This window comes from Anser brachyrhynchus (assembly GCF_964034855.1).
Source record: "Anser brachyrhynchus genome assembly, chromosome: Z".
NCBI classification, from domain to species: domain Eukaryota; kingdom Metazoa; phylum Chordata; class Aves; order Anseriformes; family Anatidae; genus Anser; species Anser brachyrhynchus.
The window spans coordinates 63845939-63861816 of record NC_137697.1 but is presented as its reverse complement, the minus strand read 5'-3'; the positions used below and the strand labels follow the sequence as shown (position 1 = coordinate 63861816).

Genomic DNA, 15878 nt, shown 5'->3' with positions numbered 1-15878 from the left:
AACAGTGAGGATGAGCAAGCTGAACAACTCAAGTGGCTTCAGGAGTATTGGGTTGTGAACTGGGTGGATGGCGGGTTGGGCAATAATTACGCTACTTGACCTTCAGCCACCTAGTGTTCTAGTGTTCCTCTCAATGGTTCTGGCAGGAATTTTCTCAGGGAGAGCAGAAACATATTTTGAAGTTGTTTTTTTTTTTTTTTTTTTTTTTTGGGGTGGTCCTTTAGGCACCCAGGAGTTGGACTCAATGATCCTTGCGGGTCCTTTCCAACTCAGATATTCTGTGATCACTCAGGTTTCTTTTACCTTTACTGTTTCTCTCTTTTCCAAGCATACAATTAATTATTATCTTCAATTATCTTCATAGGCAAACAGAAGACAGTTTGGTTGTGCTTCTCACACTGAAAAAGCACCGTTATGTTTACAGATGTTAACTAACCACCTTTTACAACTACTGTAGTAAAGGTTTTAAAACCACATTTAACAATGTGGCAAACAATTGACAAAAAATTCTGCACTAGTATCACATCAGATGATGACAAATGATGACAACATGGTCCCTACATTACAACAGCACTAGTTAGAGAATGACTTGTTTAAATAAATGTGTTTTCATCTGTATGAATTAATGTCACATTGCTTGAGAAGACAAGACTGCTGTGCTGCTGTAGGATGGATTGGCCTTTATGGAGGTGAAGCAGCAGGGAAAATGCACACATACAAGATCAGATGTGAACAAGGTGACAGATTTGTTATCAGAACAAACTCACTAATAGAAAATCAGGATAAAAATTATGAAACATTAAACATCTGAAATCTGTTGTGAAAAAGAAAAATTACATACATTTTATTTACACTTGCCTACATACAATTTTTATGTATCTCTGGAACAGAATGATACACAGTGGTAGAAAAAGAAAATCACCTTAACTACTGAACGATAGGCATAGAGGAAGAAAGCCTAAGAGTACATGCATTGTAGGAATAGGAAAGCATATGTAATTTTTTAGGACAAACAAATATATCACAGGTGTTTTACATGTTCCAGTAATTTTACAGGGTCTAAAACTATACTTAAAATCTCCTAGTGTGGATTCTGGAACTGTAAGAATATGTCTGAAATTATTTGCTGGAATGAAAATTACATGCAGTTTTAAAAGCTTGCAAGTGTTTGATTTGCCACAAGACAAGTAAAAAGAAATAGTAATTATGTAAAAGTGTGCTGCTTCATGTATGAAAACAGTTGGAAATCTTTTCAGATTGACATCAAAAATATAAAAGTAAATAATTAGTTTCAGGCACTTCGATGTTTCATGACTATGTTTTGCTTGTACCTAAAATAATTACAAGCAGCATTGATGCATCTTAGAGGCAGCGCACAATAAAAGATATATTCAGTCCTACCTGTAGGTGCAAAACTTCGTTTCTTCACAGAGGAGGTAGAGAAAAAAATAGAGCTACTGTACAGTTTTTAAGAATGTTTCTAGGCATTAAAGACTCCAAGTAGCTTTAATCTTAACATATATATATATATATATATATGTTTGTTTTTTTCCCCAAGAAGAATAGAACAATGTAAAGGGGTTTGGAGGAAGAGGGAATTATGTAAAAACAAAACAATTCTATCTGACAAATTGTAAGAATTTATAAACTAAATTGTTTAAGTGTATTTTACAAAACCACAAGGCTTCTTAAAAAAAAAAAAAAACTACTGCATAAAACATGCAATAGTTAGCACATCTTTGAGAAAGCGGGAACTGGAGACCTATCTACAGATGAATAAGCAGCCAATATGCAGCAGTGAAGTCTTTTGTAAGGCTCTGTGCATGAAATTAGAAATGGTACTATGCACTATTTCTTGGGACCTCCAACCTGAAAAACTATTTCTCCTACTCTAATTTCAGGACTATGTGAACTGCAAAAACTGGAATCGAAATAAGAAACAGCAGCACCAAAGCCAAGCAACAGTCCTTACATGTACGAGCACTTAACATGATTATTCTTAACATCAGTAGTCATTTTCTGAAAGAAGCACAACTACTTTACAGTCAGTGTACTGACCTTTATACAAGTCAACAGATGTTTTCAAGTAAAGTTTGAAACTCAAGTATGGTTGTTAAAAAAGCATGTCGTATCAGTAATAAATACATCATTATAAGAATAAATGTATTATCCTAAAGGAAACAGATCTGAAAACCCTAAATAAGACTAACTTGCTTTTTTTTCTAGATTTTCTTTCTTTGTTTCTTGTTCCACCCCTAACTCAAGTATTCAGCATTCAAATCCTCTACAAATATTAATTTACTTATTAATATACTAAAAGCTGATCAGCTATTTCTACAAATTCAAACCCTTTCAGGTTTGCAGAATCAATTGATCAATAGCAAGATTTTACTCCATACATCGTCATCAGTGAAAAACTATATTGTTACAGCACACTTATTCATTACTTTGATCCAATCTGCTGTAGGTGGGTAATACAAATAGGTAGACTTAAGTCACCAAGAATTTCATAAGCATCGTAATGAAGCACAGATCATTTTGGCAACATCTCTGCAGAGCAATCACAGCTTTACTGGATACAGTGGAAACATGCCAAAACTGGGTTTGACCTCTTGAATTACAGGAAAGTCACCAAGCATCCGTTTCTAAGGGGTGTCACTCTGCATCCAAGTAAGACAAGAAATGAGGAAGATAACGTTTAAACAAAAGTAGCATTTCCTTAACCAGGAGCAGGGAACTTAGCAAAACTTACCATTTCAATATCTTTCAGACTGCGGCATTTATCAGGAGCAATTTATAAATACACAGGAAACAGATGAGAAAGAGAATTGGCTTTCAATTAAACCAAACCTGGTTTAAACCAAACATTTAAAAGGAAAACAATGAAAACTACTTAAGATTTTTTTAAAAAAAATCTTCATTTTAATAAGTTAATATTTGCTTCTATAAGCAAGTATGTAGTTGTAGCTTGATCTACTCCCACTAGGTCACATGCCATCCTTTCTTAAGAAGGAAGAAGTCCAATTTATAAAATGTCAACATGAAAGACAGGTGCAAGCTAAAAATTCTAGCAGAAAAAGGGAGAAATGATGCTTCTTTCAGAACAAGAATATTTTTTTAACTATCAAGGCAAAGAATTTTAATTCTGGACAGGAATTCATCTTTCAGATGCAAGCCATCTATAAATGCATCTTTCAGATTATGATAGTCCAAATGCTTCAAATCCCATCACAATTTTGAAATGAACTAACTAAAAATTCAAATCCATACCCATTAGGTTTTTCATTAGCACCAGTATCTTTAGTTGCTATGTTGTCATTAAAGCCAATAGGCCCTACTATGTGATGCATAAACTTGTTTATACTCATTAGACAATGCTAAAGGTACAAATTAGCAAAGAGTTTATGAATACTGCCCCTTTCTAACTTACTTAAGTCCAGTTAGAAAACTCTTATGTTCACAGAATCACAGAATCATCTAGGTTGGAAGAGACCTCCAAGATCACCGAGTCCAATCTCTGACCTAACACTAACAAGTCCTCCTCTAAATCATTTCACTATGCTCTACATCTAAACGTCTTTTAAAGACCTCCAGGGATGGTGACTCAACCACTTCCCTGGGCAGCATATTCCAATGCCTAACAGCCCTTTCAGTAAAGAAGTTCTTGCTAATATCCAAACTAAACCTCCCCGGGCGCAACTTTAGCCCATTCCCCCTCGTCCTGTCACCAGGCACGTGGGAGAATAGACCAACCCCCATCTCACTACAGCCTCCTTTAAGGTACCTGTAGAGACCGATGAGGTCTCCCCTGAGCCTCCTCTTCTCCAGGCTAAACAACCCCAGCTCCCTCAGCCGCTCCTCATAAGACTTGTTCTCCAGACTCCTCACCAGCTTCGTTGTCCTTCTCTGGACTCTCTCAAGCACCTCCATGTCCTTCTTGTAGCGAGGGGCCCAAAACTGAACACAGTACTCAAGGTGCGGCCTCACCAGAGCCGAGTACAGGGGGACAATCACTTCCCTAGCCCTGCTGGCCACACTGCTTCTTATGCAAGCCAGGATGCTGTTGGCCTTCTTGGCCACCTGAGCACACTGCTGGCTCATATTCAGCTGCCTATCAACCAATACTCCCAGGTCCTTCTCTACCAGGCAGCTTTCCAACCACTCATCTCCCAGCCTGGAGCACTGCTTGGGGTTGTTATGCCCCAGGTGCAGGACCCGGCACTTGGCCTTGTTGAACTTTATACAGTTGGCCTCAGCCCATCGGTCCAGCCTATCCAGATCCTCCTGCAGAGCCTTCCTGCCCTCGAGCAGATCGACACACGCACCTAACTTGGTGTCATCTGCAAACTTACTGAGGGTGCACTCAATCCCCTCATCCAGGTCATCGATAAAGATATTAAGGAGGACTGGCCCCAGTACTGAGCCCTGGGGGACTCCACTAGTGACCAGCCTCCAACTGGATTTGGCTCCATTCACCACAACTCTTTGGGCCCGGCTACCCAGCCAGTTTCTAACCCAACAAAGCGTACGCCAGTCCAAGCCAAGAGCAGCCAGTTTCTTAAGGAGAATGTTGTGGGAAACAGTGTCAAAAGGCTTACTGAAGTCAACGTAGACCACATCCACAGTCTTTCCCTCATCCACCAACCATGTCACTTTGTCATAGAAGGAGATCAGGTTCGTCAAGCAGGACCTGCCTTTCATAAACCCATGCTGACTGGGCCTGATCGCCTGCTTGCCCTGCAAAAGCTGGTGTGCGTTGGCCGGGAATCGAACCCAGGTAAACTGCTTGGAAGGCAGCTATGCTCACCACTATACCACCAGCACATCTGTCTGCATGCCTCCCTGAGGTGGAAACTGCAAGTCTCTTGGACATTTGCCTTTGTGGATCTGCAGAGACAGGTGAGCATTTTCTAAGATGAAGACTGAAGCATAAAAGGTCTTCCTACATGAACTCATTGTCTGAGATAGACCCTATGTAAAAATGCATGCTGAATGTTTGCCATGTATAGCAATATTACTTGTTAAGATTCAAATAAATGATAACCACCTTCTGCAAAAAAACCAGTCACACTAGTAAGGTCACATAGCAGACTGTTTACACGTACATGTAGCCATGTAGTTTAACAAAGTTAGGAGTAAAGAGACTGCATAGAGAGATCTGGGTGATAATCATCTAGTAAATTCAGTTTACCTAGTTTACCTTCTGTTCTTTAAGGGTATCAAGAGACCATTTTGAATGATTGTAACTAATTTTCAGTAAATTTACTCCACGTTTCTATCTTGTATTTGGTTGCCTTCAACTCCCAGCCGTTAGTTATTTCACTAATCTTGATTTCTCCAGGAGATTAAAATGTCTTTGTTCCTATTTTGGCATGGTCAGAGCACTGTAGCCAAGTTTATTTTCAGTCGTCCTTTGATAGGTTAGATCAAAACCAGCTCACCAATTACATACACCAAAACTGCCTGCTTAGCAACCTTTGGCCGTGTGACAGACTCAGGATTGAGCAAGTGATTTACACAAAGGTCATAGTGTTGCCCTGCCGGATTTCATAAGGTGTGAAGGTAAACGCCTTCTCCTGTGGCACCTTGCTGGGAAACGTGGAGAGTGCCACACTCAACTGTCTCTGCTGAGCTTTTTCCCTTTTTCTAGCACTATGTGCCCTTTTCCCTACCTATTTGCTGGGAAATCAGCAGGAAGAGAAGCATGATGTTTCTGGAAAGTGTATGCAGAAACACTGTCTGAGGGTCCAGAAGCCAGTTTGTCAGAGACCGAAACTGACACCACTTTCAAAGGGAGGCTGAAGATGCATTTCTGTGTTCCTATGTGAGAAAGGCCAACTAAGGGTGCAGACAATCTTCTGTAAGGCCTTGATATGGTCCCTCCTCCACAACACTCTTGCATCTAGACTGTGGAGATACAGATTTGTTAGAGTGCAATATTTCAGTACTTAAAGGGGGCTTATAAAAAAGATGGAGAGCAACTTTTTGCTTGTGCAGATAACTATAGGACAAGGGGGAATGGTTTCAAACTAAAGGAGGGGAGATTTAGATTAGAAGTTAGGAGGAAATTTTTCACTCAGAGGGTGGTGAGGCACTGGCACAGGTTGCCCAGAGAGGTTGTGGATGCCCCATCCCTGGAGGTATTCAAGACCAGATTGGATGGGGCTTTGGGCAACTTGGTCTGGTGGGAGGTGTCCCTGCTTATGGCAGGGGAATTGGGGATGGTCTTCAAGGTCCCTTTGAACCTGAGCCATTCTACAATTCTACAATTGCAATGTTTCAATATACACAAGGAGTTTATCAGAAAGATGGAGCTAGACATTTTAACTGTAGCAACAAGACAAAAGGTAATGGTTTTAAACTGAAAAAAAGGTTAGATTTAGATTAGACATATGGAAGACATTCTTTACTATGAGGGAGGTTAGATACAGGAGCAGGTTGCCCTGGGAAGTTGTTGATGCCCCTTCCACCAGGTTGGATGGGGCTTTTCACAACCTGTGGTGGTGGATTAGATGATCTTTAAAGGTCTCTTCCAACCCAAACCATTCTATGATTCCACAGAAAACAAAGTCAGCTTCTTTTTTAGCATTTTATAAACATCAGTTGATCCTTAAACTTTGATTAGTTGTGTTCTGGTACTGACACAAAGCCCAGAATTTCTGCTGAGAACAACAAGAAACCCAAGTGTACAGTGAAAAGGGATTTAGATTGCAGTCTTGGACAAGGAGCTTACAAACAAAAGTTAATTTTTTAACATATGCAAAGCACAATAGGTATAAAACACTTGGTCTAGCTCCTTTATAAGGTAGAAGGGTTTCCTCCTCTTTGAAAAGGAAAGATGCCTGAAGAAGAGACAATTGAGACAAGTAGGAGAACAAAGGATAACATTTACTATTGTCTGACCTCAGACTGACAGAAATACTGAAAGACTGTTCAGGTGGATCAGACTGAAGTTTTTTCAAATGAAGAGGTGCCAAGTTTTCTAACTCTCTCTGTTCCCAGAGTGTCTTGTATTATTTACTTCACCCACTAAAACTCATGGAATTTAAGTGGCTGATAAAACTGGAATGTCAACTTCATAAATACAAATGTGAGTTTGCAGCCATCATGATTGCATCATGAATGATAAGGGCTCAAAACTCAAAAGGGAATTTAACTCTCAGAGCGAGGTATAGCAATGCACTTCCAACACTGAAAATGGTGGTAACACTGGCACTACCATCACTGTTCTAAACTGGAAACAGCTTTCCTACACCTTCCCATTACATTAATGCCAGAGTTGAAACCTTTCTTTTTGAAGAAAACACATTCAGTAAAACAATTATTAAAATAACCTTAAGCAGAGCACGTCTTTTCCAACCAAATGCCTTTAGGAACAATAGAATAACATAGTTACACTGCCTTTTTTTAATTAAAATGTATTTCAGAAAAGTCAAATTGGAGTTATAGAAAACTGTACAAAGAAACTATCAATGCTTCTAACAATTTTACTGAGTAAAAAAGTAAACAAAGATGTGAAAAAGCATACAAAGAAGAGAATTCACTGGCTTGTGCGAAGATTTGCATATACAAACCTGTATCTCCAAGACACAATATGAAAATTTATGCTTTAGAAAATACACAAAACATCCTACCCGCCCTTATAAAAGATGCTAGTAATTTATACTTCAAATGGGAAACAATTTCGTTTTCTGAATAATGAGTTCTCAAACACCTGCACCAAGGGAATCTTAAAACTTGTCCAAAACAAAAAGTCCTGTATCTTGCTGACAAAGAAAAGGCATGTTTTCCTTTTCTTTAAGCCCATAGAAACCTACTAAGATGAACCCCAAAATGTATGTAGAGAACACTAGCAATGCTAGTGGACCACTAAACATGATTCCAACCCTGTACCTCTCTTCCCTTGAGGTCACATATTTGTTGTGCCATCTCTACAGAGGAGCATAAAAAAAACAAAACCCACCATACAATTATTGCTTAAACAGGAACTTATTCTGCATCCCTTATTAGGTAAAATTCCAGATAACTTCTGACATACAGCAGAGAATTTGAAAATACAGTAGTCTTATAAAACTGATTTCCTACTTTCCAAGTAGAAAATAATTCTACAAAGTACTTCTATGTCATGAATTACCCTACCAAACCCCAGCCACAAGGAACGGCTCAACTCTTTCTGATACCATTAAGATGTCATCTATACATAAAATTTATACAAAAAAATTGTTACAGCATTTATATGCACACTTTTGACACAGTATTTAGAACTGCTTTTTCTAGTGGACTCTGCAGATACAGTATTTTCAAATAAAGTATGCATTCTTAAGAGGTCAGGCTGTGTACTGGCTGATGAGAGCAGAATGTTAACACTGGTATTCTACACAAGGACTTATAACTGATCTGCATACAAAACCTGACCATAACGTACAATATCTAAGTAAGTGACAAAATGATTAGGCAGTTATCCCCATAGAAAGTGTACAGTTCTGAAAGTAAATAAATATTTTAAAATATGCATATTGATTTAAAAACTAGAAAGTAGTATCCCTGAGGTCAAGGCACTGCTAAATTTGTACATTCCAATTCATAACTTTATCATAGTCCTGAATTCGTTGTTTTATGTGAGAAAGCTTATTCTTTAGGTATTCACAACGCTCCTTTTTCTCCAGAAATGCAGGATCCTGCCAAAAACACACAAACCCTTATATTAATATTTATGTTTTCAGTTTCATCCAAAAGTAGTCTATTACCGGTGATGTTCTTGATTAAGGACATTATACAATTATTCTCCAAAGTCATATTCTTTCTTTTCTTATTTCCTTCCTGTTTCCCGTTCCTTTGTGAAGGGCTACAGGAAGAAGTTCTGCTTTAATAAGCTGAAGTTACTCAGTAAACAAAGCAGCTTTTAAACAGAAATCTCTACATATAAGTGACATTCTACTACATAATTTTATGGGTGTGTTCTGGTATGTCTAATAAACCCCTTTCCCAAAAGAGCAATGAAACTTAACATGGACACAAGATTTGAATTTTATGAGAAAAAAAAAAAGGTACTTTTAATGTATGACTTTTTTAATGGAATACTGCTGGCATTTAAAAATGACAAAGTGAAACCTTTTGGATCACACTGGAAATTGTTTTTGAAAGTCCACTTCAGTTTCATGCCACAAAGAAACTGCACAACTTCTTTTGAAGGCTAAGACTCTCTTTTTGTTAATGTATCTGTTGTTTGTGCCAGCTAGTGAATATATATAAACTGGATCCCAAAGACTAAGCTGTCCTCTGAAAGGACTCTGAAATGTTAATAGATGAGATGTACTCTTAGAAGACTGAAATACTTAAAACTCTTTTCTTCCACATCTGACTAGTAAAATCATTACTGTCAAAACAGGTTGTTGGCATGAATTGAGTGGGTAGTATGCTACAGTTTTAAAAGACAAAATATACAAAGCCCTGTAATTGCTAGGGTTACCCTGAACTAGCAAATTGTACCTAGTATCAGAAATGCTGACTATTTACATTTTCTTTGCTATTCTTTAGATTAATGAGCAATGTAAAGCTGAAATCACTCACATTTTTCTTTTTCCTGTATTCTTGCAGAACTTTTGATATCCTTTCCTGTTCCTAAGAAGAGAGATCACACATTTTTAAACACATTGAGTACACTATGTATCTTCATGTAAATTCTACAAAATACTTGTCAGAAGTCAATCTTTCAGGTGATCAAATTTATTGATTTATTTTTGTTGTACATTTTGAACTTGAGAAATAGTGAAAATAAGTTAAATAATTTACTCAAACTTAAAAGCTGATAGCATGAAAAAAAATGAAAAAAAAAAACACCACTACAATCTAATTGCAACTTAGCAGCGTTGACTGATGACCAAACAAGAAAGTACATATTTGGGGAAAACTGTCTCTCCTACTGAGCCATTGTCAGTATTACTAGATGTGGTGCCCAAAGAAAGTCAGTCAGAATCTGCTTAATACCACCCGTGCTTTCCATGAGCCCATTTCACAGGTACTTACATATATACTTCCAGGATGATGAGGAAGCTGTCTCATCAATGCATCCAGCTCATCGAACTTTTTTAATACAGCATTAACTTCCGCAGACAGTTCTTTATACTCAGCAAACTGATCATTGAATACTGCTTTGTACCGGTCTCGCATTTCATTTGTTTGAATTGCTGGGTATTTCCTTCAAAAAAAGGATTTTCAGGGACTAGTATTAGACATACGACTTCAACAAACACACAGACCCTTGACATCAATAGAGTATTCCTCTATTGTTTGCTGATTTTGTAACCTGCTGAAATTTTCATGTACGTAAAGCATTGAAAGCTATGCCAAATTGTATATAAATCAATTTATGGTCTTATACTTGACCACGTAAAGGCCTGCTCTTTAAAAGGGAGGATATTATCAATTTAGCACTAGAGTAAGTAGAAGATTAGTCAAATTTCAGTGGCAAAAAGTCAGGTAATTTCCCACATATATTGCCTGTGTGGTGGTAATTATACTCTGGTAATTATTCTACACACTAGATTATAACAGTGTGTTCTAACATTTTGGTTGGGTTTGGGGGGTTATTTGTTTTTAAAATTTCAGATTCCTTGTTTATATTACTGTGTCTATGGCATTGATAAAGAATTATGAGTTCCCACAGCACATGCAGTATGACACAGAAAACATGAATGTATATATGAGAAATACTGAGTGAAAAACATATTTGAGTTTTCTCCATTATATTCATTTATCAAAGTCAAGTCACTTACGCTAAGTAGTCTGGCATCACTATAGGTTTAGGAATGTGGCCTGCAGGTATATGACCATTAAGTAGTTCCTGTTTCCTTTCCACTGATTTAAGCTGTCTGTAATTGGCCTCTTCTCTTGGTCCATCATCACTGTAATACTAAGTTTTAAAAGGAAAAAAAAATTTAGTTCCAAATAAAGTCGGCTTTCCTTCAAATGCAATATAACAAACTCTATAAAGTATCCAATTAATGGGAAGACAGGTATAAGAGAACTGAACAGCAGTACATTCTTTACAACCTTTACTATAATGAGAAAATCAGGAAAGAATTAGTAATGTTTCTCACATAGTAACTGGAGTTTCCTCTTCCCCTTGCTTACTATTCTAGTTTATCCCTTGATCCAGAAATAATAGCTCATGGAGTCGCCTCAGAACACATAAAAAAAAAAAAACAAAAGGCTAAAGGCTCCTGATTCAGTACTGAAGTAAGCAACAGAGAAGACAGTGGTAGGAAATTCACAGTATCTACTGGGAGACATTTAGGACTGAAAGAAACACCAGAAATTCTCTGGGAATCATCAACATCTTTTGTATTAAGATCCCATTCAACCTCTGCTGTGCATGCACCTGCTTCTTTCTGCATCAGAAGCACTAAAATCCTCCTTTTTGCTGGTATTTCAAAGCTTGCAAAGGGGACCTGAAGCAGTCTTAGAGTCACAGAAGCAAACTGAAGTTACAGAGCACCTACTACTGTGCTTCCACTGGCTACTCTCCGATCTAAGTAGGCAACCAGAAGGGAAAAAAAATCCCCAAAACGTGCAATGCATCAGATGCTCTGCTGTTACAGTCAAGTCTGCAAAACTCTACGATAAGTGCTACAGAACTTGTCACTTCATGAAAGAGGGTAAGGTCACATACAGAAACAGACATCAGATTTGCTGTCTACAGTAAATTTTATAACCTATACTAACATGTGGTAACTTCTTCAAAAGCTTCTTCCAAATCTTCTAGGTAGAACACCACCCCGACTACATTAAAGAATTAAACCTAATCTTTTTTTAGTCCCCCCCCCCCCCCCCCCCTGCAGTTGGTAGGTCAGCCAAAACAAAGAGTCAAAAGAAAAAGAATACACATTTTGAAATGCCAGTAAACAAAGAGAAAAATAAATTTGCTTCCTACCTTCTTTTCTGGTAAAGACGACTGTGTTTTCATCTATAAAAAAAAATAATTAGAAGACCTTTAATGTTTTATTTTAAGCAATAATAAGATTAAAAAAAAACACAGACACTTAAACTTTTTTCCCCCCCAGAGCCAAGCTGTACAGAGAGTTATGTATTTATATTCAAGTATGAACAGATTTAGCATAAGGAATATTTTTAGATCAATTTCCTTCAAGACTAGTTAAGAATGTTGGAATGAACACAATCACCAAAAACCACAGGATCTTCTGTAGCACAGCTGTATGCAGCAGTGTAGAGGAAATACTCCATCCAGTTCCCAATCACCTTTACTATTTCACATGCCAGCATGTATTAACTTGCTGACACTCTGCGGTCTAGTTCATTGCCTAGCAAACACAGCAGCGCGCTAACCAGTAACTCAACCAGCAGCTATTTTGCACAGTGCTCTCCAGAGTAACCTCTCGCCTAACCTGTATTATTGGCTTTAGAAGTATTGGCTTAAAAAAATCTTAAATAACTAGAATAAAATAACATTGATAATAAGAGGGAAGAATGTCTGAGCAACCTTCAATGTAATGCCAACAATCACCTCATTCTTGAAGGACATATTTCAAAATTTGTTAAAAATAAACTTTTATCATACATCTGCAATTCACTTTTCAAAAGGGGAGCCTCAGTTTCATGCAAGATGTTGGGGAAAAAAAAAACAGTATTAAATGAAAATGCTGCAAATCAACAAACTGCAATCATAAAGCTGACGAAACAACTTCTTGGTATCTCTTACTAAAATCATCTACATGCTGACGCCTAGTAAGTTAGGCTTTCGCAGGTTTCATTTAAAGTTTTAAAGGTATGTTAAGTTCTGTTGATTTTAAAAAGTTTTTTTGTTGGGGCATTCACGTGAAAGAGGTTTTTACACAAATGACTTTGAATGCTCTAGCTGATAGTGCTAGGTCTCCACTATTACAGTTTATCATTAACTAGGTGAGCACTGAACGTTTCTAGTAGGGGCAAAGCCAGCAGCAAATGCAAGATAGTTTAATTCAAAAGATAAAATCAATTGAAATCTGAGACACCTAGACCTAGGCAGCTCTATTATTAATACTATTGCCTAGTACTACTATATGGAAAGCTAAAAAGACAAAAAGAAGTATCTTGGAATTTTGCTTGTAAACCCAAATCCATATTTCATATTCTTATTGTGGCTTACGCTAGCACTTCACATGCTGAAAGCACATTCTTCAAAGAAATGCTAGGTGGCTTTAAGCCCAACCCTACTAGAGCTGAACAGGCACATTGTTCATTTCTTCCTTTGTTTGGAAAACACAAACCAGGAAGCAGTTCATCACCTGCTGCAGGAAGAGAACCCAGTATTACAAAGTGAACAGAGCCCTTTCCTTACCAGAGTCAATAATAAAAAAGATTTGGGCCAGACATCTTCAATGCACCTTTTATTCAGTGATCTGAGATTTGTGAAAGCCCACCCTCAAAGGCATTGGGCTTGCTGCACACCTGATAAGACCAGTCTTTGGCACAGGAAGATCTTAGAGCGGTGCCCACCACACCATACCCACCAGAGAGAAGACAGCTGCTCAGGACCTACCTCTCGTTCCATTAACTCCCGGTGCCTCCTGGCTCCTTCGTGCCTCCACAGCTTCAGACAAACCAATGCGCTAATCAGATAGATGACCACCGTGACGAACAAGAAGATGATTGCTGCTGTCTGACCCCCTTCTACGCGGCAAAAAGAGGCATTTATCGGAGTCTTAAACAACTGGTAATAGCAGAGACCACCTCGGTTGATGTCATTGACATACACTATGCCCGCCGACATGTACAGAAAGAACATGGCCACGTTAATGCCAAACTCAGTTAGTGGCCACCAGTTGGAATCGAGGAGGATGGTCCGGTAGTACATCGACATCCCGAGCACCAGCAGCACAATGGTGACTATCCACGCCACACCAGCTACTACCAGGATGAAGGGAGTTTTGGGCCCGCTGTAGTAGTAGCCTCCGTAGGTGCCGCCGGCCCCGTAGCTGTAGGGCTGTGAGTACCCGAACATGTTGTACCACTCGTTGTCCTTGTGCACGTAGGCCGTCACGCAGGCGAAGACCGCGGCGCCCAGCAGCAGCTCCACCACGCAGAGGATCCTGAGCAGGCCAGCCCAGGACTTCATGTAGGCGTACCGCTGGTGGTAGGCCTCCACCCTCTCGCTGTAGGTCATGCCGGTGGGAGCGCGGTGCTCCAGCGACCCCAGCGAGTCCCCACGCAGCATGGCTTCGGCCTCCTTCCTCGAGGGGCAGCTGCCGCCCGATCCTCCATAGGGGTCCCTGTAGGAGCCGGGCACCGACCTGGGCTCTGCCCGCCTCGGACCGGGCGATGCGGGCGGCGAGCACTCGACCCCCTCCGACACGTACCTGATGTCGGACGCCGTGCTGCCCCAGCCGGCCTCCCGGCCGCGCCTGCCCCTGAAGAAGTTCTTCCAGGAGTCGGGGACGAACCGCCGCACCGGCTTGAGCTCGGCCGCCCCGCCGACGGGGCCGCAGGGCGGCTGCAGGGGCAGCGGCGGCGGCGAGGAGCCGGCGGGCGGCGGGGACGAGGCGCTCCGCGACATGGCCGGCGCTCGGCGCGGCGGCGGCGGGGGAAGAGCCCCGGCACCTGCCCGCTGCGGCACCGGCCCCGGGGCTCCGCACCCTGCCCGGCCCGGCCCGCCCCGGCGGCCTCACCTGCGGCGCCTTCCGGGCGGGCGGGACCCGAGCGGCGGAAACCCGGCGAGCCCCGAGGGGCAGCGGGAGGCAGAGCGGCCCCGGCCGGGCACCCCGAACCGAGCCGAGCCGAGCCGGGCCGGGGCGGGGCGGGGCGGGGAGGTGAGGAGCGGCCTCCGGGGGAAGGAAGGTTTCCTTAGACTTACTGCTGTCACTGTTTGTTATACTCACTTTTTTATCTGTATGGGTTACTTTCATGGCTCAGGGCGGGCAGGGAGCGTCTTGTTTAGTATTCAGCTCAGGGCTCATCCCGCGAAGTTGGGGGGAAGCTGGGGAAACTTGTACTGATGCTGGCTTGACCTTCTAGCCCACCCAAGTAGCTAAAGGAGTACTTGAGCGCAGACAAGTATCTCTTTAGTGAATGCCATTGTACACATTAATCTGTTAAATTAGTCATTGATACTTGGTCACTCTCCTATTCCTCTGTTTTAATCCATGACTGCTTGAGCTGCAGCAACCTCAGGCTGGCTGCAAGGTAGCTCACTTCCACTGTGCTGGCTAAAAGTAAGAGGGAATCCATCCTGCTCGTTCTCATTTGTCCTGTTTTTCCTCAGTTAAGTCTGGCACGCCAGGCTCTTTATCAACAGCTACTTCAACCTTTAAACTAGCAACCATGTATTACCATGAAAAAAAAAAAAGTCTCCTGCTCTATCAACCCGGGAGCTGCTCTAGCAGGAGTCCCCCCCCTCGCTTATGCTTAAGAGCTGCTGGTTTCTGACAGTAATATCCTCTGTTCATCACTGTCAATTCAAGCTATACGTATTCTTTTCTCTTGTTGCTACCGTCAGTATTATGTTCCATGGCTCTGTGCCAACAGTGTTTAGTGCGTATGTTGGGTTACAGGGTGCTTCTTGAGTAATACACACTTCATCCTCCAGGGCAGTACTTCATAGTTAAATTCAGAAAACAATCCTACAGTAGTAACTATGAAACACTTTGTCAGATGCCCTGACAAACTCTTTCTTTTGGTTAAGAAAAGGAAGTTAGTCTCATTTCAGTTAGGTGTGATCACAATCCTTTATTAGAAGGACCATCACAATTAAATCTCTTTTTCTGTTTCAGAGATACCAAGGTCATAGAAATGTATCTGCGGCTCTACAGGTATAAATGAACCCCATGGTTCAGAAGGCAAGGTAGAGTCAAAATACAGCATATCATGCTGTGTCACTCTACTAG

General features: G+C 40.6%; 1 protein-coding gene across 1 annotated transcript; it reads right to left on the bottom strand.

Moving 5' to 3' along the window:
• Positions 1-813: 813 nt before the first annotated feature.
• Positions 814-14753, bottom strand: MARVELD2 (MARVEL domain containing 2). Its single transcript, XM_080574919.1, has 6 exons — positions 13538-14753; positions 11933-11965; positions 10776-10912; positions 10027-10198; positions 9571-9621; positions 814-8678 (listed from the first exon to the last, which is right to left on the bottom strand). Exons 1-6 carry the CDS (start codon positions 14549-14551, stop codon positions 8562-8564), a joined length of 1524 nt encoding a protein of 507 aa, XP_080431045.1. The 5' UTR covers positions 14552-14753; the 3' UTR covers positions 814-8561.
• Positions 14754-15878: the final 1125 nt, after the last annotated feature.

What these genes read in the sequence shown, in the direction of transcription:
- MARVELD2 (XM_080574919.1), bottom strand. Translation starts at nt 14,551, where the DNA reads ATGTCGCGGAGCGCCTCGTCCCCGCCGCCCGCCGGCTCCTCGCCGCCG. An exon ending in GGGAGTTAATGGAACGAGAG is followed by an intron (nt 11,966 to 13,537) that starts GTAGGTCCTGAG and finishes TTTTTTTTATAG; the next exon opens with ATGAAAACACAGTCGTCTTT. An exon ending in AATACAGGAAAAAGAAAAAT is followed by an intron (nt 8,679 to 9,570) that starts GTGAGTGATTTC and finishes TGTTTTTGGCAG; the next exon opens with GATCCTGCATTTCTGGAGAA.